Raw genomic sequence first — 27409 nt, forward strand, 5'->3', positions numbered from 1 at the left:
ACTTTTTATTCAAAGCTATGTCTAAACATTTTGAAATGGAGTTTTAATATCAGATGCTACCAGGAAGCTAAAACTTAAGGTACAGTTTCTATTCTGTTTATACCTGCAGAAGATGCACTATAATAAAAGCTTTTGCCTCTGATTTTAATTGTAACCACTCATTCCTATATTCATGGGATACAGCAGATTTTCTTCTCTCTGCCCTGCCATGCAAGTGTGTTCAATATAAAAAAGTCAAGACAGAATTGGCTATTTGCATCAGGTAGGTCATGGCATCACATCAGTGCCACCACACTGCTGTAGTGGGACAATGGTGTTTTGAAGGTGTGACCCTATATTGAGAGTGGAAACACTGCCGGAGTGCAAAAATGGTTCTCAACTACCTAATGCTGTAATTCAATACCTGCTCCTATCACTAGAACAAATTGCTTTAGTGGATGAGGCAGAATCCTGTTACTAGTCTGCTGGCCTGCAATTCTGACTGTTTTAGAATGAGAACTGTGTAGTGTTAGGTATGAGGGGAGGGAAATCAGAGTGCAGAGTAAGACAAATAAATGGAGGGGAGGGAAGCAGGCGGGGATGGGAACAAAAATGAAAGTTCTTATTACTACCCTTCACTGCTGAAGAACTCTGTTATTGCTTTAAGAATATGAGGAGAGTTTGAAAACCATAATAGCACATTCAGACAAACAGTTATGAAGCTAACTTACCATCCTCCTGGTCACCTTTTCTAGTTGTTTCTTTTGCGAGGCCAGGCGAAATATTCTTATCAGAATGATAATTCTCAAAGCTCGAAGGATGATAACCATTCTAGCAAAGAGGAAAAAGTTAGCTTTGCAATGGAATAGAGCTGGGCAGAAGACGTAAATTATGTTTTGCCAGAAAGATTGAAATTTGTTTTGTTCCAAATGAGGATAAAAAGCCAACATAACTGTTTTTGAAAAAACAAAGTTAAAATTGTTTTGGGTCAACACATTTTATTTTGATTTCAACCTTCCATTTAGAGTTGTTTTTTAATTCAAACAAAAAGTTGGAATTTTCTATTCCAGAAAGTGTCAAAACAGGATTTTTAAATAGTCAAAATGCTTTTCTATGCCCCCACCCAGTGAAATTGTGTCGAAGTACAAAATGTTGCAAAATCATGTGGTTACAACAAAATTGCATTTTTCTGATGGCAAACTGTTTAACTGCAAGTTTTCTAACTGGCCTTACAATGAAAGCAGCCAGGAATTCACCTACAGAGATAAAGAGTTTTCATTGCTTCACCGCTGTGCATAGTGATGCCAGCAAGTAGTCTCACCCTACCTATCCCCCTTAGCAATAGTAAGAGCTCCACAATATTAGCCAAGCCATAACACTGTGGATCTTCCAGTTTCCCAGTTTAGATCCATGGTATACAAGGTCACTGTACTCATTTGAGTATGTTAATGGCTCTTGGTATTGAGAAGACATCAAGATAATCAAATGTGCACCTTTGGCTCCTTACTCCATGGACGTGTAGCGTTTTATGCAAGAGGTTCAGGAAAACTGAGCAGTCCCAGAGTCCCAAACGTAATCACTCATCCATTTCAGTTAGAGAGATAATGGACATTCTTAGAAGTTAAAAGTTTTGAAGTGGAAAGAGAATTTTCTGCTGACTTAAGTGGTTTAGAGAAGCATATTACTGTTTAGAAGGCTTCCCAAAACTTGGTTCGCAGCTTGTTCAGGGTAAGCTCCTGGCAGCCCATGAGACACTTCGTTTACCTGAGCGTCCGCAGGTACGACCGCTCGCAGCGCCCACTGGCCACGGTTTGCTGTTCCCAGCCACTGGGAGTTGTGGGGAAGTGGTGTGGGCCAGGCTACCTCTTCCCGCAGCTCCCATTGGCCAGGAACGGCGAACCACGGCCAGTGGGAGCTGCGAGTGGCCGTACCTGCGGACGCTCAGGTAAACGAAGTGTCTCATGGGCTGCCAGGAGCTTACCCTGAACAAGCTGCGAACCAAGTTTTGGGAACCCCTGCCTTAAGGTATGCCTATTCTCCAATCATTCTAGCCCATGTAGCTGTACCCAAGCTAGCCTTCCTTGAGCTAGCTTGCTAAAAACAGCAGTGTAGCCAAGGTAGCATAGGCTAGCTGCCTGGGTATGTACCTGGGGTCCCAGACAGGATTGTAGCCAGACCCTTAGCACAGGCAGTGGCATGGGCTACACTGCCATTTTTAGTGAGCGAGTTCAGTCAAGGCTAACTCAGGTATGCCCACATGTGCTGCACTCACACCTCCCGAGTGCTGGGTAGACATACCCGAAACGCCATCCCAGAAAATGCCTTGTCCTATACGGGATGAGATTACCTAAAGCATAACCAAAGTACTCAGTTGTGTGAAGGACATGGGACTGCTCTGTATTAATTTATCATTGTCCAGTTACAGTAAGGGATGTTCTCTATTTGACCATGTGCAGTTAAGTCAAGAGGCGCTGTTAGGAAAAACAAGCAGGAAATAAAACAGTGACTAGAGATAAGGCACCTGGAGGAGTGGGAAAGGAGACAGAACATTGCAGGGTAATTAAGAGAAGGACTATCAACTGGAAGAGTCTACCTCCCTTGGCTCCAGCATAGTCATAAGACTTTTTGGCCAGGGATGGGAGCCTAAAAATCAGAAGGACATCCTGAGGCCTTGTCTACAGGAGAAAAGTTTTGCTGGGATAGCTATGTCAGCAAACCCTCTAGTGTAGATGCAGTTTATATCAGTATACAACTGGTTTTGCTGGAATAGCTTATACTACTATTTCCCCAAGAGACATAAGCTATACCAGCAAAAGGTCTTTATGCCACTATAAGCCCTAGTGTAGATATAGCTTATGTTGACACAGTTATGTCCATTTAAAAAAAAACAAAACAAACAAACCCATACTCTTAACTGACAGATATGTCAGAGACACAAGGTGGGTGAGGTAATATCTTTTATTGGACCACCTTCTGGTGGTGAGAAGCTTTTGAGCCACACAGAGCTCTCACCACCAGAGCTCTCACCACCAGAAGGTGGTCCAATAAAAGATATTACCTCACCCACCTTGTCTTGCTCAGATCCTGGGACCAACACAGCTATAGCTAACTGACATAGCTATATGTAGTGTAAGTTTTAGGTAAAGAGTCTTTCTGGAAGTGGGAGGGTCAGTTGTCCAGGACTGATGGGAAAAACAGGTTGACAGAAAGGTTCCGCAAAGAGACTGAAGATGGGCCTACCTGGCTAACATGTTGGGTTGGGGGAGAGAAATAGTAGCTGTCTCCCTAGAGCTTATAGATTGTTTTAAAATCCTTATTCTTACACTATGCGGTGTTCCTACTGTTAAAACAATACCTGGTTTTAGAAAAGGCTGCATGGTCATTCTGTATATACCACTGGTCACAGCTCCCGAAGGTCAGAACTGCAGATAATGAACTTATGTTGGGCCTGCTGAAGTAATCACTGTTAGTACATAGGGGTCTACAACCCAAGATCCTGGTCTTGGGTTGTCTACAGCACAGAGCCCATGTTGGCATAACTATGCTGGTATAGCCCCCAGGGGACAGGGAAAAAACTTCACATAGGCTATGTCTACACTACAGAGCCTACGCTAGCCAATAGCCCAATAGTTAGGGCACTCATCTGAGATGTGTGGGATCCATGTTCAAGTCCCTGCTCTGCCTGAGGTGAACAAGACTCGAACCTGAATTTCCCACATCAGAGACAAATCCTTAAACTACCAGGCTACCAAGTCAATTTCTCTGGCCCAGTGAGTATTTATTGTATACAAAGTAGAACAGCTCCAACAGGAGAGTAACAATCATTTTCTTCCCCTTTCCCACTGAACTTGAGAAACCTTCTCAACAAATGGTTCATTGAAACAGACCCCTTTCCCACAAATTTGATTTCTACAAATTGTTTGACAATTGTTCAACAAAAATCCCCTGCCAGCTGTAGCTGGAAGTGCTCCGTTTTTTGATGCTGAAGTTTTCAAATCTGCCAAGTATGATATCACACACATTATTCTAACACTTTTAACTTGCTTTAGTTTTTAAAGAAGCAGGAGTTAATCCTTCCTCCAATCAGTTGTAAACTGATCAGTTGTAAGTAAGGTTTCTAGTTTACTACTAGCTCTGATTTCTGTTTACTTTTAAGACAAGTTTTGCCGAGTAAGGCTATGACACACTGTAAGTGTAGACAAGTACAGGCACTGTATGTGTAGCCACATGCCATGGTGAAAGGCTCCACTGCCTTGCCACTACCAGAGCCTTTCACCACTACTGAGCATTTCAAAAAAAAAAAAAAACACAGCAATGTAGACCTGGAAGGCACTGCTTGGTTGTGTAGAGCAGTGGTCTCCAAACTTTTTGGATCGCGTACCCCCAGGGCCAGCTCTAGGGAAGCAAAAATGAAGAATAGCTGCCGCCGAAGACAGAGCAAGGAGAGCCGAGCTGCTGCCGAAGATGGAGCAGGGAGAGCCTTCAGTGGCACTCCTCCTGCTGTGCACCCCCAGGGAGGGTCTTGCATACCCCCTGGGGTATGTGAACCCCACTTTGGAGACCACTGGTGTAGAGAGCCATGAAGGTGTGATGGGTTGGGTCACAGAAACTCCTTTGGGAATGCCACCTGATGTGCCTAGACTACCTCTGAGCCAGTTTTCCCTGTCAGCTTGGGACTTCAGTATCTTGCCTTGTTTGAGCCAGACACTTGCCTGCTGCAAACACAGATCCAAGTCTAAACCATCACAAGCTGCAGGCTTAAGTGGGGGAAAAAAAAAAAAAAGCTTAAGTGTTCCTGTCTCCAGCACTCAGACACCCAGCTCCCAAAGGGGTCTAAACCCCAAATAAAATCTGTTTTACACTGTATAAAGCTTATATAGGGTAAACTCAAATTGTTTGCCCTCTCTAACATGGATAGAGATATGCACAGCTGTTTGCTGCCCCAAGGTATTATTAATTAACTCTAAGTAAAAAGTGCTTTTAAATACAAAAAGTAGGATTTAAGTGATTCTAAGTAATGACAGACAGAACAAATTACCAAGCCAAAAAACCCACATGCAAATGTAAGCCTAATACAGTGAGGAGCTGAATACAGATAAAATCTCACTCTCAGATGTTTCAATAAGCTTCTTTCACCGACTAGACACCTCCCTAGTCTGGGCTCAATCCTTTCCCCTGGTACAGTCCTTGCTCCAGCTCAGGTGGTAGCTAGGGGATTTCTCATGACTGCAGCCCCCTTTGTTCTGTTCCACCCCCTTATATATGTCTTCTGCACAGGGCAGGAATCCTTTGTCCCTCTCTGGGTTCCCACCCCTCCTTCTCAATGGAAAAGGACCAGGTTAAAGATGGATTCCAGTTCAGACTACATGATCACATGTCACTGTAAGACTTCATTACCCACTTGCCAGCACACACTTATACAGGAAGACTTACAAGTGTCCTGGTTAATGGGAACCATCAAGATTCCAAGCCACCATTAATGGCTCACACTTTGCATAAATTACAATAGGACCTCAGAGTTATATTTCATATTTCCAGTTTCAGATACATTTATACAAATAGGATGAACACACTCCGTAGATTATAAGCTTTGTAATGATACAAGAGACCTTTTGCATGAAGCATTTTCCAGATACATTACATTCACACTCATTAGCATATTTTCATAAAAGCATATAGAGTGCACCATCATAGGGTATATACCCTGAGGGTTCAGGTATACACGGCACTCTACCTCATCTCTAACAGGTTTTTTGCAGTGTTGGAAAACTCTGTGAGTGGACCCCGTAAAGCTTTCTTTGCTGGGAGCCAGAGTGCTTTGGAGATCACAGGTGTTGCATAACACCAGAGAGAAGTCATTTTTAACACACACTACTTTCATTTACAGTGGCATGTGGAGTACATACTACTCCACATGCCACTGCTAGCATGTGTGTACAGCAGTGTAGACAGACACAGCTTAGGTGGGTAATTTGGGTATAACATTTTATAAACAAACATTCAGGTGTTCGGGGTTCTTCCCTATACTCCCTTCAAAAACCAGACGTGCCAGACACTAGCAAGTTTTAGAAGGATTTATAAAGAGATGATAATAAGAGATAACATTTCTAAGCAATTAGATCACACACTTCTTACCTTGGGATTTTGTCTGCACCACTGAAGTCGGAGAAAGAATACACCATATTAATCAACAGGGTGCCCACGACAATCACCGCATCTAAAACATTCAGTTTGGACTTGAAATAATTGTTGAAGCTGAAATACAAAAGAAGGGAAGCAGAGACAAAGTTAGGGGGGAGGAATATCTAAAAGTACTATGAGAAGTGTATTAGAGTGTATATTCCATATTGCTACAAAACATTGCTCATGGATGAATTGGTCCTCAATAGCCTGTTTGTTACTTCAATAGGAGTAAAACAGGGTTTTTTTATCAATCCTTTACAAACCGCTGACTCTACTTAACACCAAGTCACATATACCAGTTTAAGTTGGGATTTGAATGAAGAGGGTAGGAGGGAATTCTTTTCAATTTTCCTTTTAAACACTCTTCCTATGAAGCCTACCAAAACTAGCCAACCCACATACCATGCTGCTGTACCACTCGGTATGCTACAATTGCAATGCTTTAAATCTCTTCTGGACAGCCAGGGCAGTTTGTATTTGTACTATTTCTGACCATTTAGGACTATCTTCCGTTATCCTCGTGCAGAGGAGTACCAGAGTAATGCCTTTAGAATTAATGGGCCTATATAAGAACTCTGGTACTACCGCATTTTGCTCTCTACACAGACTGCATTTATTATTTTACCGCAGTAGCACCTAGAAGCCCTAGTCATTGTGCTATGCTCCACTGTGCTACTAACTGTTCAAACGGAACAAAGACAGTCCCAGCCCCAGAGAGCTTAAAGTCATGCTAAGAGTATTCATGAACCGTGCTTCCCAGTTACCTGAACAAACCAATGAATAAGAGTGCTAGTCACTGCACATAATGAATGACTTGCCAGTGTTAGGGACCAGCACTGGGAACTTCACAGGACTGATTCTGGCCTCACACTGGTGAGTCAGGAGTAACTGCACTGGTGGTTACCCCAGCGTAAGTGAATTCAGAATCAGCCACCACGTATCCACTGTGCAGATTCTTTAGAAGTCAGTGTACATTTTTAAGGTGTCCCTATACAAAGATATCTTGCTGAATTTTCAGGCCCTTGGGCATTAACCTTACCCCTCAACAAACACTCGCAGGAGAACATCCACGAGAAAGAAGAGCGCTATTGCCAAGGAAACGCCTTCCAGGGTCTCTCTTATGCTCTTTTCCTTGTCACTAATAGCTAGGTCCACAATCACAAGAGCAATGTCCACAAAGATGAGTACAACACCAAATACTCTACAAAACAAAAAAACAAAAAAGGCATCTCTCAAGAGGGAAAGTACGAAAGGATTACACTTCTCATTGCTTGATGTGCACAGTCAGTTGCTCACAATTTTCAAAATGAAAGCCACTTTTGTAAAGAAGTCTAGTATTCCCTTATTTTATGCCTGTTCTGAATTCTTCATGTTCCCCAGATATATGTTTTAGTAACTACTTTTCCTCGTAAAAAGAGAGGGAGACATATTTGCTAAGCCTGTTGGGAAATGCAGCACCCTCTGAAGGCTGCACAAGCCTTCATTCACACTAGCTGCCAAGAGAGCATGGCCAACCACGCTGTGGCAATTTAACCCATGCCAGGATGCAAGGATAACCTGTGGGACCATACTAGCGGGTGGTGTTAGGCTAAGAGCCAAGAGAAACACAAGTTCTGTGTCCAGCAACCTCAAAGCTGCTTCATATTCCTGTCAATATGCCAGCTTTAAACATGTATTCTGTAAAGACTGCTTAAACTGTCACAGCATGCACCACCTTCCCTCTCAATCAGGCCGAGTAATGTCCTTGTAGTAACTACAGCAGTTGCTCTAACATAGTATATTTTGCTATATCAATACAGTTTAGCTGTTAGAAACAAGCAGAGCCACTACCATGTGACCAGCTAGCTCTCCAAGGACCACCTCTAGTCCAGGTGATGAATTAGGAGCCTCTGCACCATACCAATAACAAAGCAATAGAACGTTATATTTTGCTTACATTTCAGTCATCTACAATGATACCTAGAATTGTCTCTATAAATCCTAAAGAGATCTGAAGTTGCTGTGCATTAGATTTCCCTTCACAATGCAAAGGGAGTTTGCTTTATAAAAGCTCCTCAATGTATTCTGTAGAGCCAAATGATTTTCAAAGGAACAAAACCAAAAAAAGATAGTTTGGAAGTTACTACTTTGTAGCAAACTGACTAGAACATATTTAACTAAAAACTTTCTACTTTATTTATATCTCCTATCAAAATCCGTGGCTGCATACAGGTTATGTATATATCCACACATACCTGAATCCAAATGACATCACAAATGGAGAAATCTTTTTCTTAATAGTACTGTTAAAAGAGGAATAGAGTCTAAAGTCAGTGACTACCAGATGCAATGGTAGACTTAAGCATTGATTAAAAATTACATTTAAGATTTGTTATTGCAAACTTGCCTGCACCTTTGCTGAATTTTAAGAGATACTTACAGATTCACTTGGAGAATGGGTATGAAAATATGATAGCATAGAGTCCTAGATAAACATGTAATCTTTGCATCTGAAGTGGGTTTTTTTTAAATGCACAAAAGCTTATGCCCAAAATACATCTGTTAGTCTTTAAGGCGCCACCAGACTCCTTGTTTTTATGTAATCTTTCTGTCAACTGGTGACAAGTAACAAAGGTGTCAAAGAGGATGACACCTCTTGGACCATAAAACCTAAGTGTGTGAACACACTCAGAAATGCAGCTTTATCCCCTTCTATTTTGCTTGAATGTTCTATACACTTTCCTTTCATGCTAGGTTTTGAAAGATGTATACACACACTAGTGATTGAGATTAACAGTTGGTACAAAAATTGTTAGAAGCCTTTAATTGCAGATTGTAAAGTTATTACAGATAGTAAATTGTAATTGAGCTGAAGATGCTACTAAGGCCATCCCATGTACACATTGAGCCAAAGTGACAGCAACTGATATTTGAATCTAGCCAAACCTCAGCCTGAAAGAAGGGCCTTCTACCTTTAGTGCCATTGTACAAAGATATCAACATTGCATTCAGCTCAACTTGTTCCTCTCCAAACAAAAGTTCATGTATTCAAATGGTACAAGTAATTTTTAATCTTTGACTAAAAGTGGAAAAATTAGTAAGCAAATTTTAGTTTTCCTTCCCCCATAACTCACTACAACTGTAAGGTCCCGATTCTGTTGCATTACTCTGGTGTTATGAATGGAGTTACATTGGAAGCATCAGACTTGCAATGCATACTTCTGCTATTAAAAGCCATTAAAGTGATCAAGGAGTTTAAATGAATTCAGGATCCACTGTCATACTTAATAGATTTTTCACTTTTCTGAATTGCCACATTGGACAAAGCTCTAGCTGAATAAGCTTTGCTTTGTTCTTTCTACTGTACATTCTCCAAGACTGAATGCAGAATCTGTCCAGATCAGAGTATTTTATGTTCACAATGCACATTTTTGAAACTCTAGAGTCGTTGATAATATTGTAAATCTCAGACATGGTTTGTCAGTAGGTATTTGTACTTTATGTATTTCAGACCAATTAGCTTGCCAGAAGGAATATTTTTGATTTCTCTCTATCAAGTGGACTCTGAGCCAGACAAGCTACATGCTTTATAAAAACAAATAAGATTGAAAGCAAATACATAGCAAAGTCTTCTGAATCTATGACATTAGGTTTCCTTACTAAGCAATGACCTACTGAGCTCCTTTTTGACATTTCAGCAAGCCATGCTTCCTTCTCAATTTTGGCTTGGGAAACTGCACTAGACAGTTTATTTTGCCCAGCAAAGATTAGAACAACTTTAACTTACCGGGAGCAAGTGTCTGGTTCATTATCCTCAATGCAGCCATCATCAATCTTTATGCTTGGCTCCCCGGTCTTTTGAAAGCTGCCAAAAAATGACAAATCAGACTAGGTCATAGATGGCTGCCCTGCACGTTCAGCTCCTGTGCACTAAAAGGGATGCTCCACTCAGGTCAAGTAAGAGCTGGGACACCACCAGGGGCTAGAGCAGGGGTTCTTAAACTGGAGGTTGTGACCCCTCAGGGGGTTATGAGGTTATTACGGGGAGGAGAGGGGGTCTATGAGCTGTCAGCCTCTACCCCAAGCCCTGCTTTGCTGCCAGCATTTATAATAGCGTAAAATATATTTTAAAAATGTGTTTAGGAGGGGGTTTCACACAGCAAGTTTGAGTGTAAGAGGTCACCAATACAAAAGTTTAAGAATCACAAAACTCAGTAAGGAAGGGGCAATGCTCCAGAAGCAGGAGATTTCCTGGGAAAGGCAGCCCTGAAAAGTAGTGCTCAGAGCACAAAAGAATCCTGCCATAAGTCCTGAAGCAGGAACAACTGAGAAAGGCAAAGGGGAAATCTCCTGGGATCTGTAGGCCAGGGTGGTCTTTAAAATGGTCTTTTTTTTTTTTTTTTTTTTTTAAGGGTAGTCTTAAGTGTGGCAGTCAGTCTTGTGTGCTGGAACCAGCACCACCTCACACACACTTTTCCCCCCAAACAAGGATATTAGGACTACACCTGCTTGAGTGCTGCTCACAGCAAGAGACAAAATGAGAGGGGCTGGCACTGGCATTTGGTGAGATCTTACCTCTTCACTGAGCATCACTTCAGCCAAAGGGACTTTACTAGGCTAAGTTAGCAGTTAAGCACATGTGGCTAAGACAACATTAGAGGCAGAGTTGTTCCATAGGATCCTTCACTATTTCAGAATTGAAAAATAGTGAAGGATCCTATAAAACATGCATTAAGAGATCAAAATAGTCTCCCTCCTCCCCACTGAATACTTCAATTTTATTTTAATCTAGTTTGATGATACAGAGTCTCAGGGAAGGTCACTAAAGACTGAGATAATGCTGCTAGATGGTGATCACTTGCTAGTATTTCAAGTGAGCAGCTTTCAAAATCTATTCCCTAGAACAGGGGTCGGCAACCTTTCAGAAGTGTGCGCTGAGTCTTCATTTATTCACTTTAATTTAAGGTTTTGCGTACCAGTAATACATGTTAACATTTTTAGATGGTCTCTCTCTATAAGTCTATTATTATATAACTAAACTATTGTTGTACGTAAACAAGGTTTTCAAAATGTTTAAGAAGCTTCATTTAAAAATTAAATTAAAATGCTGATCTTACGCCCCGGCCCGCTCAGCCCGCTGCCAGCCTGGGGTTCTGTTCACCTAGGCTGGCAGCAGGCTGAGCAGGGCCTGTGCCTGGGACCCCGGCTGGCAAGGGGCTAGCAGCCAGAACCTCAGACCAGCAGCAGGCTGAGTGGGGCTGGTGGCCAGGACCCCAGACCAGCAGTGGGCTGAGCGGCTCAGCCCGCTGCTGGTCTGGGGTTCTGTCCGCTGGCTCCTGCCAGCCAGGGTCCCGGCTGCTGGCTCTGCTCAGCCTGCTGCCGGTCTGGGATCCTGGCCCTGCCCACATAGAGTGGGTACCTACCTTCTCCCTGGTTCTAACCCATTCTCTTCCTCTCTGTCTGCACTTAGCTAAGAGTGGGAATGCATGGAGCACAGTGCTGGGGGTGAAGGAGCAGGCTGGGGGCTGGGGTGTAGGGTGTGGCCAGGAGCTAGAATGAGGGAGGGGGCTCAGGGTTAGGGCACGAGGTTTGGGTGTGGAGTACTGTCATAAATATAAAGGGAAGGGTAAACCCCTTTGAAATCCCTCCTGGCCAGAGGAAAGCTCCTCTCACCTGTAAAGGGTTAAGAAGCTAAAAGTAACCTCGCTGGCACCTGACCAAAATGACCAATGAGGAGACAAGATACTTTCAAAAGCTGGGAGGAGGGAGAGAGAGAAACAAAGGGTCTGTATGTCTGTCTATATGCTGCTGTTGCTGGGGATAGACCAGGAATGGAGTCTTAGAACTTTTAGTAAGTAATCTAGCTAGGTATGTGTTAGATTATGATTTCTTTAAATGGCTGAGAAAAGAATTGTGCTGAATAGAATAACTATTTCTGTCTGTGTATCTTTTTGTAACTTAAGGTTATGCCTAAAGGGATTTTCTATGTTTTGAATCTAATTACCCTGTAAGGTATCTACCATCCTGATTTTACAGAGGGGATTTCTTTACTTCTATTTCTATTAAAAGTCTTCTTGTAAGAAAACAATGCTTTTTCATTGTTCTTAGATCCAAGGGTTTGGGTCTGTAGTCACCTAGGCAAATTGGTGAGGCTTTTTACCAAAGCTTGTCCAGGAAGTGGGGTACAAGGTTTTGGGAAGTATTTTGGGGGGAAAGACGTTTCCAAACAGCTCTTCCCCAGTAACCAGTATTTGTTTGGTGGTGGTAGCGGCCAATTCAAGGAAAAAGGGTGGAATATTTTGTACCTTGGGGGAGTTTTTGACCGAAGCTGGTAAAGATAAGCTTAAGAGGTTTTCATGCAGGTCCCCACATCTGTACCCTAGCGTTCAGAGTGGGGAAGGAACCTTGACAAGTACTTACCTGAGCAGCTCCCATTTGGTGTGAGGGGTGCAGGTAGGAATGTGGGGGGGTGCAGGAGTTCCCATTTGGTGCTCAGGGTGGGGGTGAGAGGTATATGTGGAGGTGCAGGAGTCAAGGCAGGGGGGCTGGGTACGTGTGGGGGTGCTGGCGTCAAGGCTGGGGATGGTGTGAGGGGGGTGCCAGAGACAGGGCAGAGGGCTGTGGTTGTGGGCATGCTCCCAGCTTCCTGCCCTGAGCAGCTCATGGCAGGGGGCTGGAGGGAATATGCCCTGATTCCACCTGCCCTTGCCCACCTCTTCTCCGCCTCCTCCCCAGAGCAGCGAGCATGCTGCCCCTCTGCTTCTCCCCATCCTGCTCAAGGGCCATCAGCTGATCAGTGGCAGGGAGGGAGAGGAGGAGGGGCAGGAACCCAGCATGCTGGGGGAAGAGGCAGGGGAGGGGGAAGCTTGCCTGTCCTGCAGCAGCAGCAGGCAGGACCAAGCTTCTTCTCTCCCCACTGCTGCCGCAGGGGCAGGGTGAAGAGTGGGCGAGGGCAGGAACGATTTTTAATGGCATGCTGCTGCCTGCTGGGATCCTGGCCTGGGTTTGGCAGTGGGCTGAGCAGGGCTGGTGGCTGGGACCCAGCAGGCAGCAGCATGCCATTAAAATCAGCTCGCATGCCATCTTTGGCACGTGTGCCATAAGTTGCTGACCCCTGCCCTAGCATATATGTATCACAGGGAACAAGTACTAAATGGCTGTGCAGACCAAGCTAACTTCTGAACCCTAGAAGTGAGGTCTACTGCTTCTGTTTTGATATCTGAGGAATCTTGCACTATTGTATAATTTGACCCCACATCTCTGTAATATTAAGTCAACTACTGTAAAAGCAGCTTCAGCTAAAGAGTGCAGGAAATTACTCCATCCAAACTCATTCAGCTATGCCTACATATTAATAGGACAAGCCTACATATCTCTACAAGTCACATGCATAGCATAGCAGACTCTGGCCTTGTTTGCAGGAGAAACTTACTGGTTTAATATAACCAAACCAATTTAAGAACTGATGTTAAACCAGTGAGACTCAGGTAGGCAAAGCCTTAACCCTGAATTTCCAAGTTCCTGCCAGTTTAAGGTTGGCCCTTATGTACAATTTGAGTTGCTTTTTATTTTATGTGCACAAAGCAGGTTAGATCCTCAGCCCAGGAGTATTACAGAAGCAATCTACTCAACCTGTAGAGGTACGCGTTCATACGTTCACTGAGAAGTACCCTAAAAGGAGCAGTACTAAGATGATTTCCCTACATCAGCAGAAAATGGTGACCATGATGCTAAGTCTCAAGAGAGTGTATGGATGTCAAGGTTCCTCCCCCACTCTGAACTCTAGGGTACAGATGTGGGGACCTGCATGAAAAACCTCCTAAGCTTATCTTTACCAGCTTAGGTCAAAACTTCCCCAAGGTACAAAATATTCCACCCGTTGTCCTTGGACTGGCCGCTACCACCACCAAACTAATACTGGTCACTGGGGAAGAGCTGTTTGGATGCGTCCTTCCCCCCAAAATATTTCCCAAAACCTTGCACCCCACTTCCTGGACAAGGTTTGGTAAAAAGCCTCACCAATTTGCCTAGGTGACTACAGACCCAAACCCTTGGATCTAAGAACAATGAAAAAGCATTCAGTTTCTTACAAGAAGACTTTTAATAAAAATAGAAGTAAATAGAAATGAAGAAATCCCCTCTGTAAAATCAGGATGGTAGATACCTTACAGGGTAATTAGATTCAAAACATAGAGAACCCCTCTAGGCAAAACCTTAAGTTACAAAAAAGATACACAGACAAATAGTTATTCTATTCAGCACAATTCTTTTCTCAGCCATTTAAAGAAATCATAATCTAACACATACCTAGCTAGATTACTTACTAAAAGTTCTAAGACTCCATTCCTGGTCTATCCCCGGTAAAGACCAGCATGTAGACAGACACACAGACCCTTTGTTTCTCTCCCTCCTCCCAGCTTTTGAAAGTATCTTGTCTCCTCATTGGTCATTTTGGTCAGGTGCCAGCGAGGTTACCTTTAGCTTCTTAACCCTTTACAGGTGAGAGGAGCTTTCCCCTGGCCAGGAGGGATTTCAAAGGGGTTTACCCTTCCCTTTATATTTATGACAATGGAGTTACTTAAGGATGACAGAGAATTCTAGGGTACAATCCATGAACATAGTTAGGCACCTAAGTCCATTTGTCCAGGTGCCATTGCAATCCCTAGGCACCTAAATTCAATTAGTGCCTAAATTTTTTACAGTTGAAGTTCCCTAGGCATCTATGTTCCTGCTGCTGGGTGGCTGAACTGCTGCCTCCTGCTAGGCGCCTGCATGCCGAAGGGCAAATAATGAACTAGGGAAAGTAGGTGTTTGACTGTTTGCATGCGGAACCCAATTCAGTAGCTGTGCTCAGAGGCTGCCTGCTGGATCAGTCCCCTCAGGAAAGTTCACACAAAACAGCTGGGGGTGAGATGAGACGCCTAGGAGATAAGGTACTCGGGTGGGAGTCCCCCAGTTCAAGCTGTCCTCCTGCCACCTGAAGGGGAGAAGGGATCAGAACAGGATCTGCCACCTTGCAGGTGAGTGCCGTAACCACTAAGTCAGAGTAATTCTAGCTTTTGTGGCCCAATTAATATTTAAAGTAGAACAGCTTCAACAGGAGAGATTGAGACCCACATCAGAATAGTCTATAGCTTATTAGGTAGGGCACTCACCTGAGAGGTGGCTGGTCCCTGTTCCAATCCCTCCCTCTTCTTAGGGGGCTGGGACTTGAACTAGGGTCTCCCAGATTCTGGTGAGTACCCTAACCACTGCACTACAGGTTAAAAGGGCTGATTCCTCCTTCCCTTCCCCACTCTGCCCCAGCCTGGCTGTTTTACATGAATTCACCTGAGGTGCCTGATCCATTAGGTGGTCTCTGAATACACCGCCTACACACAGCTTAGGTATCCCAACACCTATATACCCTGGGTTTGTGAATCACAAGCAGAGACAAGTCTGAGCTGCAGGGAGGCCCCTGTGTGAGAGGGGCAGGACTTAGGACACAACCTGTCACAATACCACCATGAGATCAAATGTCATGAGTCAGACCCCTCCCCAGAATCAGGAGATCTAAAAAAACCACACTAATCTTTTTTAGATCAGTCTTGATTTTTTAACTTCCTCAGCCCATCCCCAGGGTGTGGGCATGTGACAATTAGTGGTACCCACTCTCCAACATGTATTGGATAAGGTGATTTTGGCCCCTGCTGCAGGAGCTCTCACCCAGATCCCCCTCAATTCAGCCCCTGCCAGTTCAGTCCCCCAGCCCTATCTTCCCCTACTGCACTCAGTTTACCCTCCCAGCATTCACCCCATCTGCTCAGAATCCACCATCAATACAGCCCCTCCACCCCATCAACCCTCCCCATCCTCACTTCAGCCCCCCAGCAGCCTCCAGGCCAGAGTACAGCCCTCTCAGCCTCACCTCGGCTGCTCTTAGGGCTCTGGCTGTCAGCCTGACACTGGACGGACAGTGAGTACTATGTAAAATTAAGCCTCACTCATGATAGAGCTCTCAAACACCATGGCTAGGGGAAAAAATCCTGATGCTTGAGAGTTCTATTGCAAGGTCATGAGTGAGGCTTAATTTTACTTAGTAAGTGTCTCTCCTGATAATTTTCCATGAGTTGGCCTGTCTCATCTCCCACTGGATAGCTTAGGTGGCTCCCCATCCAGCATGCTGGCTTTGTGGACTGCATTCTCAGGTGCCTCTCTCTCCCCTGAAGTGCTGTGTACAGGAGCTTAGGTGGCTAACTCAAGCTTTGTGGATCACAATGTTGTTCTTGTGATTTTCTAGGTGCCTAAAACGTAGGCATTGCAATACGGAGTGTCATGACACTTAAGTCCCTTTGGGGATGCCACCCCAAGAGAACCATTGTGAGAAGAAGGGTGAAGATAGATATTTCCATTGGCAAAGGAAAAAGCATCTGCATACTGAAGGAACCACTTGTGTATAAGATACAATAATGTACCCATTACCATTTTACTGGGTCAGCATTGTTTGCAGTAAAGATTTCAAGTGTCCATCAGCCATGAAACCACTCAAAGTTAGCAAAATAAGTTCTTGTATATCAGTACATGTCAGGGACTAAGGGCCTTGTAAATCAATCACTCCATTGACTACAAAAGAATCTGGGGAGTTAGTTTGTTGAATTCAAGTTATTTTATCCTAGTACTTTTCCTTCACAGCCCACCGCTAAGAAAAGGATATGCTGCCCAATAATGCCAGCTCACAGAGTTGTTCCAAAAGGCCCAAAACAGGAGTTAGGCAGAGTGGAAAGCAGATGGCTTATTCTCACTTTAGGTTGCTTTATCTTGATCAACCCTGTCCCCCCCTTCAGTGGTCCCCACAAGTGGAGCTGGAGAGGGGAGAAGAACCACTACATGCATAGATCTGTTTTATGTTTATTTATACTAGGTCTCTGCAATTTCTTACCTGAAATGCAGGTAAGAGACACTATTTGGCATTTTTATTTTATTTTTTTTATTTCTTTTAAAAAGGGATTCACATCAGAGTGCACTCCCAGGCCCCACAAGAGGGGCAGCTATAGGACAAGAGTTGAAGTAGTAATTTACTGCAAAGACCACACATTTAATTGCTGCCCCAATGCCTAAGGAACAGGCTGCTCTGAAAAGCTTAGAATCAAGAGTGTTTAGAAGAAATGAGAATTAAGATCAGATCATTTACTAAAATTTCAGCCACAGATTGTGTGTTTAGACAATAGTAAGTGTCTACAAGTAATTTTGGAACTAAGCATATTAAAGGGATGGCCAGACCTGGTAAGAAAATAAATGGTTGTGAAATTTCACCAAAAAAATTGATAACGTTTTCAGCCAGTTCCAGAAAGGGCACTACAACATCCACACAGTTCTCTAATATATCACTATTTTAACACTTTACATAGTAATTAGTGTTATGGAGATATTAAGGGATAACTCACCTATACATTGTTGCAGCTGCTCATTTTACTTATAACACTTGATTATTAATGCCTCACAGCAAAGGGAAGCCACCATTAATCTTCAGAAGTAGCATTCCAAACAGACTCCATAAAGTGAATTCAAATTAATGTTTTTAGCTTACTGGAGAATATGCATTTGCAAGCAATCCAGGAACCAGTTTAGAACCATTTTAGTACAGAGTACATGCTCAGAAAGCGCTGGCATTGCCTAGGTGCAGAACTATTTCGTCCAGTCAAAATGCCTAGTTCTTGTTACAGGAAGGAACTGTAGAGAGTGCATGAGCGCTTGCATCAGAAAAATTGTAGCACAGGAATGTTTCTGTGCAGAACAGGATACCAAACAGGCAAGGGAAAGACAGGAAGAACACTAATCAAACTAGTGCTAGAGTAGCACTTTTTAACCTCCCTAAAGATCTTTTCTGAATGGTCCATTTTATTACTTACTTCTGAACAGAAACTTTAATAAAACAGACAAAGACAGAATAGCCTTAACATTTTATGCTCAAGTCAGGAATTTCAAAGGTTAAGAAATGCATAACTTTATGCAGAACCCAGTTTTGCCATTGTATAGTACAGTCATGCAATTTTCAATCTCTGCTTAACTCTACATCTTTGTATAGTAAGTTGTCAGACCAGGGTGCTTTGCAGCAGCATTGCGTGGAATGCAGCATTTTAAAAAACCAGCCACCAATCAAGTTTACGTTTGTAGTGTATAAACACACAATGTGTTGCGGCAAACGTATTTTTGGATTGTTTGTTGTTAATTCATTGGAGTTAGGATTAAGTCAGTTTAAGGTAGTGCACTTTCTGGCTAGACCCAGATCCAAGTATCTGTTTTGTTTAAGCAGTTTTTCCAATGCCTATGATTTTATTACAAGTCTAGCTGTTTCTGGCACTGTTCTCAAAGCCCCAGTTCCTGCATCATGTCATTAAACAGTCTCCGCATTTATTTTAAGTACTTTGTACCCCTCACAGTTGTGAAGACTGAAGATGTGAACCTCAGTGATCAAAAGACAAAGGCAAAAAACCCTCCAATTTATTTAAAAGTTTGATTTAAGAGACAAGGTGGGTCCAATAAAAGATATTTTCTCACCAACTTCTGTTGGTGATAGAGAGCTTTTGAGCTTACACAGAGCTCTTCTTCAGGGTCATGATTTCTGGACTCCTAACACCTCAGCATGAAATGGGAAGATTTGGAGAGACAGGTAGTTGATAGGCAAGGATGGCAAATGTGGGTAGCCCAATGTGGAGCAAAGCACAGGATGGACTAAGATCTAAGGGGTTAGCAGTACTGTTTAAGTTACTGCCATTTTCCCATTAATAAAATGATGGTAAAATAGACATGAAAGAGCTGACAATCAGAACACATTCTATCCAGTCAGGAATAGGTAATTTAGTTTTATTTGTGGGGGTTTAAAATTGTTTAGAGTTTTCCATTTATGAGCATTTGCGCTGTTCATTTAAAGTTGGTATAGGGGCTGTTTGTACCCCATTGTGGAAAGTTCGATAGATGTCTTGTGCCTATACATTTACATATATGCCATATGCTTAAATATCACAGCAAAGGATGGACAAAGTTTTAAAAAATATTGTCTAATACTGTGACAAGATACCTCTGGTAGGCCATTAATCTTGCTACATGCCTTATTTATGTAGGTCCCAAATCAAGTTGATTAAGCATAGGGTTGCCAACTTTCTAACCCCAGAAAACTGAACACCCTTGCCCCCACCCTTTCCCCAAGCCCCCCCCCCCCCCCGCCCCCATCCCCTCTCCCTCTGTTGCTTACTCTCCCCCACCCTCTCTCACATGCTCATTTTCACTGCAAGGCCCAAGCAGGCATATTTATTGCTTTGACAGATGTATTCTGCTACGTTCAGGTTTTATTGGTTATAGGATGCTAGAGCTGGCAGCAAAATAGTCAAGGGTAATTTTAAAAAAAAATTTAAAAAAATTCAAAGGTTTTCATGATTCTTTCCCTTCCCTCTTCCCATTTTTCTTAATCAGCTCCGTGGTTTTTGCTCACTAAAGTTATTGTGTGGTCCTAATTCCACACACCATTACATTATCACAGCTGCAATGGGTCCATTAAAGGCCCACTCCCAAAGTCCAAATTCAAACCCAGAGCACAACTGCAGAAATGCACACCCGTCCAGATACCTATAAAAATAATCTGTAGAACAGGGGCTGGCAACCTTTATCATGCAGCCCATCAGGGTAATCCACTGGCAGGCTGCGAGGCATTTTGTTTATGTTGACCGTCCGCAAGCACGACCCCCCGCAGCTCCCAGTTCCCTTTTCTTTTAAAGGCTTATGAAATGAATACATACATTTCATGTCCTCAATTTGTGAGGATGCAAGCCAGCAAAAGGAATACAAGTCAGAGTTAGGCTGCAAATTTTATTCACACAAAGGTATACACACATGCAGCAATACACCCACCTTCCTACACAAAGGCACAGTCTTACACGCATACAATGCACACACGCACACTTGCCTATGCAGAGACTTTCATACATTTTTCCAGGGGCTGCCTAAATCCTCCCTTCCTGGATGGGCTGGAGGGGAAAGATGGCGGATGGGGTGGAGGAGAGAGGGTGGGGAGGGAAAAACCAAGGACAAGAGCAGGGTGGGGGTTAGCAGGTATGTGAGGCAGATGGGGATGCAGAAGGCTACAAGTGCATGAGATGTGGGGGACACAGGGGTGTCTAGGGACATAATGGAAGTGCAGCAGTGTATGGAGGTGAATGGGGTACAGGGGGTGGGGGTAGCAGCTCTGGGAGGAGAAGAGGAAGGGTGGGAGAGTGCTGTAAGGAGTACAGGGCTGGGATGAGTAGATGTGGGGGGCAAGATGGGATAGGGGAGGGATGCAAGGATGGGGGTGCAGGGGGATTGGGACATGGAGGGATGCAATGATGCAGGTGCAGCCCCGTTCCCAGCAATCTGAGATGGGGATACACATACCTCCAACTCCTGGGTGCCAGCAATAGGGCAACAGCCCACGGTTCGCAGTAGGACACATGCCACAGCTCATGCCCAGCCACACGAGAAGCACAAGGAGAAGAGGACCGGGCAGCAGTAGGAGAGGTGCAGGCCACACAAGCCCTCAACAGCTGCCTGCTGAGCTCTCACAGCACTAGTTCCTCCCCTGCCCTGACCCAGCCAATGGGAGCTGCGCCCACAGGCAGGGCAGCACACAGACCCCCTCAACCCCCCAGCAGCCCCTAAAGCTAGGAGCTGAACATGCCAGCTGCTTCTGGATTCAGGAGCTGCACGGCACTAGCAGTGAGCCTGCCAGCCCCGCTGTGGTGCTGCAAACTGGACATTCAAAGCCTGGTCAGCGGTGCGGACTGGAGCTGTCAGGATTTCTTTTCCACCAGGTGTCTTGGTCCAAAACTGGACACCTGATCACCCTACTTAAGCATATGCATAGCTCAAGATCCACAAAGGCACTTAGGTGCCTAAGCTCCAGATGTAGGCACCTAAATCCCAGTTTTGGATCCACAAAACTCCTGCTGAACCCTACAGATGCATAAACTTGCTCAGCATCTAAAGTTTTGCAGTAAAAGTCCCTCAGGAACCTGTGTTTCTGCCTCTGAGCGTGTGCCCAGCTGCCTCACTCCAGGCATCCAAGTGCCTACCTCCTGCCTAAACCACAGAGCAACTTACAAACCAAATCAGAGAATACAGGCGTTTACCTACCTAACTCATGTGCGGGGCCCAATCTGGTAGGTGTGCTCAGGGACTTGCCTAGACTGGTATGTTTCCCCTGTGATCACCATCTTCGCAATATTTCAACAAAGTGAGAGGGAGGCTACATGGAGTCTCTGCCAAAAGCTATTAACACAGGTTGTCATGGTTATTGTGGGATGTCTAGACAAGGTGCGGGCGTTGGCCTTCACACAGCACAAAAGGAGGCAGAGAAAGACCCTGAAGGAGGGAACCATTGGGGTGAACTGAAGGTAACAAAACACCCTGGTTATTAAATGAGACAGTCTGGAACTGCAAAATTGGAGAAAAGGGCATATGGGGGGGGGGGAAGAAAAGGGGATGCAGGGAGGAAATATAGTTGCTTATATAAGACAAAAAAAAAACTTAATATCGGGATGTCTGGCCACCCTACACATGAAAGATGTATCCCAGCTCTCTCGACTGGAGAAGTGCTGTATGGATTGACGCTGGGTGAGAAATACCTTATTAATTGGTTAGTATAGGCTCTAGAGTGCATTTTATGTTTGCCTTATCTGTAACCATATGTTTCCAGTCCTTACACTTGCTTCTATTTGAATCTTTTATCTTAAGCTTTGTCAAATAAACTTCTATTTAGTTTTATTATAAAACACATCTAAGTGCTGCGTGCTAAGGACAGCATTGAACGGAGGTGAAGCTAGTGAACGAGGGGCACTGCTTCCACAGAGGCAGCCAATCTGTGTGCATTGTGAGGGTCCAGAAGTTGAGGGACTGGGCACTTGAGTGGGATGTAGAGACAGGTTGGAGGGATCTGTCCCTGGAGCCAAAGCAGAACACTGGGAGTTAACTATTGCCATAGATTTAGAATCATAGAATATCAGGGTTGGAAGGGACCTCAGGAGGTCATCTAGTCCAACCCCCTGCTCAAAGCAGGACCAATCCCCAACTAAATCATCCCAGCCAGGGCTTTCTCAAGCCTGACCTTAAAAATATCTAAGGAAGGAGATTCCACCACCTCCCTAGGTAACGTATTCCAGTGTTTCACCACCCTCCTAGTGAAGAAGTTTTTCCTAATATCCAACCTAAACCTCCCCCACTGCAACCTAAGACCATTACTCCTGGTTCTGTCATCTGCTACCACGGAGATGAGTCTAGATCCATCCTCTTTGGAACCCCCTTTCAGGTAGTTGAAAGCAGCTATCAAATTCCCCCTCATTCTTCTCTTCCACAGACTAAACAATCCCAGTTCCCTCAGCCTCTCCTCATAAGTCATGTGTTCCAGTCCCCTAATCATTTTTGTTGCCCTCCGCTGGACTCTTTCCAATTTATCCACATCCTTCTTGTAGTGTGGGGCCCAGAACTGGACACAGTACTCCAGAGGAGGCCTCACCAATGTTGAATAGAGGGGAACGATCACATCCCTCGATCTGCCGGCAATGCCCCTACTTATACATCCCAAAATGCCATTAGCCTTCTTGGCAACAAGGGCACACTGTTGACTCATATCTAGCTTTTCGACCACTGTAACCCCTAGGTCCTTTTCTGCAAAACTGCTGCCTAGCCATTTGGTCCCTAGTCTGTAGCAGTGCATGGGATTCTTCCGTCCTAAGTGCAGGACTCTGCACTTGTCCTTGTTGAACTTCAGATTTCTTTTGGCCCAATCCTATTCCTACCCTCCAGCGTATCTACCTCTCCTCCCAGTTTAGGGTCATCTGCAAACTTGCAGAGGGTGCAATCCACACCATCCTCCAGATCATTTATGAAGATATTGAACAAAACCGGCCCCAGGACCGACCCTTGGGGCACTCCACTTGATACCGGTTGCCAACTGGACATGGAGCCATTGATCACTACCTGTTGAGCCTGACAATCTAGCCAACTTTCTATCCACCTTATAGTCAATTCATCCAGCCCATACGTCTTTAACTTGCTGGCAAGAATACTGTGGGAGACCGTCAAAAGCTTTGCTAAAGTCAAGGAACAACAGGTCCACCGCTTTCCCCTCATCCACAGAGCCAGTTATCTTGTCATAGAAGGCAATTAGATTAGTCAGACATGACTTGCCCTTGATGAATCCATGCTGACTGCTCCTTATCACTTTCCTCTCCAAGTGCTTCAGAATTGATTCCTTGAGGACCTGCTCCATGATTTTTCCAGGGACTGGATTTTTAGCTTTAGGGTCTCTTGGCTAGGCCCCAAAGGGCTCACAGAGGGAGCTTAAGTGCTGGGGCATGCAAGTTGCTAGCTTGTAGATGGAAACAGCAGGCCTTGCAGAGTCCAGAGTGGGGCATTGGTGTTGCTGGTAGTGTTGAGCAAGTCCCCCCCCCCCCCCCCCACCGAGGGCACAGACAAGGCTCCTCTGGGTAACCCCAAAAGGGTCGAAGTGCTCTAACCTCTGAACCATAGAATATTCTGATGTGGGGCTCCTGCATCTCTCCTGTTGAAGCTCTTCAATAATGGATAAATAATGAAAGTGATTGAGTAGGGGGCCTGGACCCAGGGTCTCCTACATGCCAGACAGATGCCCCAACCACTGGATTGTGGAGTCATTGCCACACCCTCTTGCCCAGTGACTATTTCCACACACTGGAACCCCTTCAACAGGAGAGACTGATTAGTGGTTAGAGCACAGTCCTGAGAGGTGGGAAACATCATTCAAGTCCTCTCCCTTTCTGGCAGAGAGGTGGGACCAAACCTGGGACTCCCACATCCCAGGTGGGTGCCCTAACCACTGGGCTAAACATTACAATGCTGAGAGTGGCATCTGCACCACCTCCTCCCTGCTCCAAATCCACTGTTCTGTGCGGAGCCAGGCAAGCACCTAACTCATTCCCAAAAGAAATGCTCTTCAGGTGGCTGGTTCCCATTCATCCATCACTAAGCAGAGATGGAACAAGGAGTCCTTGTGGCACCTTAGAGACTAACAATTTATTTGGGCATAAGCTTTTGTGGGATATAACCCATTTCATCAGATGCATCTGATGAAGTGGGTTTTAGCCAACGAAAGCTTATGCCCAAATAAATGGTGTTAGTCTCTAAGATACCACAAGGACTCCTTGTTGTTTTTGCTGATACAGACGAACACAGCTACCACTCTGAAACCTAAGTAGAGATAGGTATCTATCTCAAGAAAGGCAAGGCTTCACACACCCTTCAGCCGCATTTCCCCATTGGCTAGCTTAGGAAGCTCCATGCCTAGCATGCTGGCTGTTGTGGATCATCTCTACCACATTGTATAGAGAGCCTAGGTGCCTAACTCAGCTTTGTGGATTGCAGTGCTGTTCTTGTGATTTTTCTAGGCACCTAGAAGTTGCCACACCCAAGTCTTTTTGTGGATCCCCTCCAAGGTTTAATGCTTTGCTAAAATCAGGGCTATAGTGCCACAGGTATTCAAGAGAGCATATAGTCTTCCCATGTATTTACAAGTGTAGTGGAAGCAACCTTTTCACTGGTCCCACAATGGGCCTTGTTTTAGCCTACAGAGCAACTCTTAAAAGTTGAAGTAGAACTGGCTGCTTCTGAAAAGCTCCCTTTACAGTTTTGTTTAAACTCCATCAGGGACAGGAACATCTTTGGGAATGGAAGGGTAAGGAGCAAGACCATCTCCAATGTAGTGAAGCATGGAAGTTCAGAGTTAAGCTGGCTGCCAGTCCTAATTTACTATGCAGTAAAGTAGAAATTCCAGATCAACTGCTATCATAGCTTTAGTAAATGGCATCAGTGTTACTGGATGAGAGTTTAGTCTTTTCACATCTAATAGACTTAATTTCTCCGTAGTTTTTTAGTTCAGTAGCTAGACAAATGCAAGAAAGCCACCTAAGATGGAATTAGTCTGTGGCAGGCATGGGGATCTTGCTATACTATATCCTTCCCAACAGAATCTCTTCTTATACTCATATGAATATGTTTCAGTTCTGATTCTTAAATCTTTATGTACTTCTATACTTCTTATAATACTTAGTCCTGCCACGAGTGCAGGAGACTGGACTAGATGACCTCTTGAGGTCCCTTCCAGTTCTATGATTCTATGTGTTATGTAAATTGGCAATTTTAAGTATGTTTTCCCTAAACTTTCCACTCTACTCCTCATGAAACCACACACTTTGTATAGTAAAATTATATACTGTACATATAACTGCAGCAGCCTCCCCTTAAATTCAGAGATTTCAAATACAAACTTATTTCCACTTGGAAGTGCTTACATACCATATTGATGAGCATTAACAAAACCCTAAAATGGAGAGACAAGAGGTTATATACTGTTATTAAGTTCTGTAATTACTACTGGTTACGTTTCTGGTGGACTACTCACCCATCAGCTTCTGGCAGTTCCGACCCCTGTTCATATCTCACAGTTGTCATTTTGCTCTTTCTAGTTCTGTTGCTCTTAAAGAGAATGCATCTAGTAAAAGGAAAACAGGTTATTTCTTCAAAATGTTTTAGATTAAGACATTTGAAGTAGTACAACAGATATGCACTAGTATCCATTAGAGGAGTTTCACATACAAGGTTAATTAATCTAAACATTCAGAAAAAGCTCCTACTTCATTCCTGAATTTACATAGGTTTACACCCCTAATTCAGAAAGTACTCAGCGCCTGCCTAACTAAGCATGAGTACCTCCCCTGATGTGCTTAGAGAATTACCCACACGCACAAGTACCTTGCTGAACCAGGGTCCAATACAGTAGAACCTCAGCGTTACGAGCACCTCGGGAATGGAGGTTGTTCATAACCCTGAACAAAACATTACGATTGTTCTTTGAAAAGTTCACAAGTGAACATTGACTTAATACAGCTTCGAAACTTTACTATGCAGAAGAAAAATGCTGCTTTTAGCCATCTTAATTTAAGTGAAACAAGCACAGAAAGTTTCCTTGCCTTGTCACTTTAAATCTAAACTTTAAAGATTTTTTTTTAACACAGTACTGTGCTTGCTTTTTGTTGTCTGTGCTGCCTGATTGTGTACTGTACTTCATGTTCCAAATGAGATGTGGTTAGCTAATCAGTTCATAATTCTGGTGTTTGTAACTGAGGTTCTGCTGTATACCAAAGTTAAGTAATTTTAAAGCATTCCATCGGGCTTATATCTACCCCAAATGGCAGATGTTTTATCCATCTTTTCCTTTAAACCATATAGTGCAGGGGTGGCCAACCTGAGCCTGAGAAGGAGCCAGAATTTACCAATATACATTGCCAAGCAGCCCCCCAGCAGCTCCCACCACCCGCTTCCAGCTTCTCCCACCCCACCAGCAGCCCTGCCAATCGTTCCTCTCCCTCCCTGCACCTCCTGATCAGCTGTTTTGTGGCGTTCAGGAGGCTCTGGGCAAGGAGTGAGGACATGGCAGGCTCAGGGGACGGGGAAGGAAGAGGTGGAGTGGGGGCAGGGCCTGTGGCAGAGCCAGGGGTTGAGCAGTGAGCACCCTTGGCACATTGGAAAGTTGGCGCCTGTAGCCGGTGCCTCTACAAGGAGCCACATATTAACGTCTGAAGAGCCGCATGTGGCTCCAGAGCCACAGGTTGACTATCCCAGATATAGTGCATGGAAAAAGCTAGTACAGACTTAAGTGTTTCTCATCTCAAAGTGACCCAGAAATCCTAAAAATAAAGGTCAAATATATTCCAAAAGCACCCAATTTATATTAGAATTTCTGGTTTACTCCTTAAATCCATCATGGACTACTGCCCAAGTACAACCTAAGAAAACTAGAGACCATGTTTTACATTAATGATGTTAATATCTATGAAGTGTGGAGCTACTTCAGAGCATGTTTAAAGCAATATTAAATTGAGCATTTGTATTTCAAGGGAATTGAGATGTAGTTTCAAAGTGGACCACTGTGAGGACTTTGGCTCAGATCCACAAAGGGACTTAGCCATTGTGATGCTGAGCATCATGGCCCCTAGCTTTTAGGTGCCTAGGGGGAAAAGAAAAAAAAAAAAACAGCCACCAATCACAGGAACAACACTGATCCATAAAGCCTGAGTTAGGCACTTAATTTCCTATACAACGAATGGGGAGAGATTGGTACCAGAGACTGTGATCCACAAAACCAGCATGCTAGGTGGGAAGCCACCTAAGCTAGCCAATGTGTTAAGCCACACCCCTCTCACAGAGACAGGCACCAGGGGAAGAT

The 27409-nt window shown here is 44.2% G+C and overlaps 1 protein-coding gene across 5 annotated transcripts in view; it reads right to left on the reverse strand.

The window, feature by feature from the left end:
* LOC140910804 (phosphatidylinositol 3,4,5-trisphosphate 3-phosphatase TPTE2-like) overlaps positions 1-27409 on the reverse strand; it is a 43795-nt gene that overhangs the window by 14079 nt on the left and 2307 nt on the right. For 2 of the 5 annotated variants that reach the window (XM_073342673.1, XM_073342685.1), the window contains exons 2-8: positions 25586-25675; positions 9929-10006; positions 8397-8444; positions 7202-7363; positions 6115-6234; positions 3335-3430; positions 711-810 (exon numbers count right to left, since the gene is read on the reverse strand). In XM_073342673.1, coding sequence (XP_073198774.1) covers positions 711-810; positions 3335-3430; positions 6115-6234; positions 7202-7363; positions 8397-8444; positions 9929-10006; positions 25586-25635 — 654 coding nt within the window. In that variant the 5' untranslated portion in view covers positions 25636-25675. The remainder of the gene's footprint in view (positions 1-710; positions 811-3334; positions 3431-6114; positions 6235-7201; positions 7364-8396; positions 8445-9928; positions 10007-25585; positions 25676-27409) is intronic. The other 3 variants (XM_073342696.1, XM_073342714.1, XM_073342706.1) reach the window with 3 other exon arrangements.

Source organism: Lepidochelys kempii, chromosome 1 (assembly GCF_965140265.1).
Source record: "Lepidochelys kempii isolate rLepKem1 chromosome 1, rLepKem1.hap2, whole genome shotgun sequence".
NCBI classification, from domain to species: Eukaryota; Metazoa; Chordata; order Testudines; family Cheloniidae; genus Lepidochelys; species Lepidochelys kempii.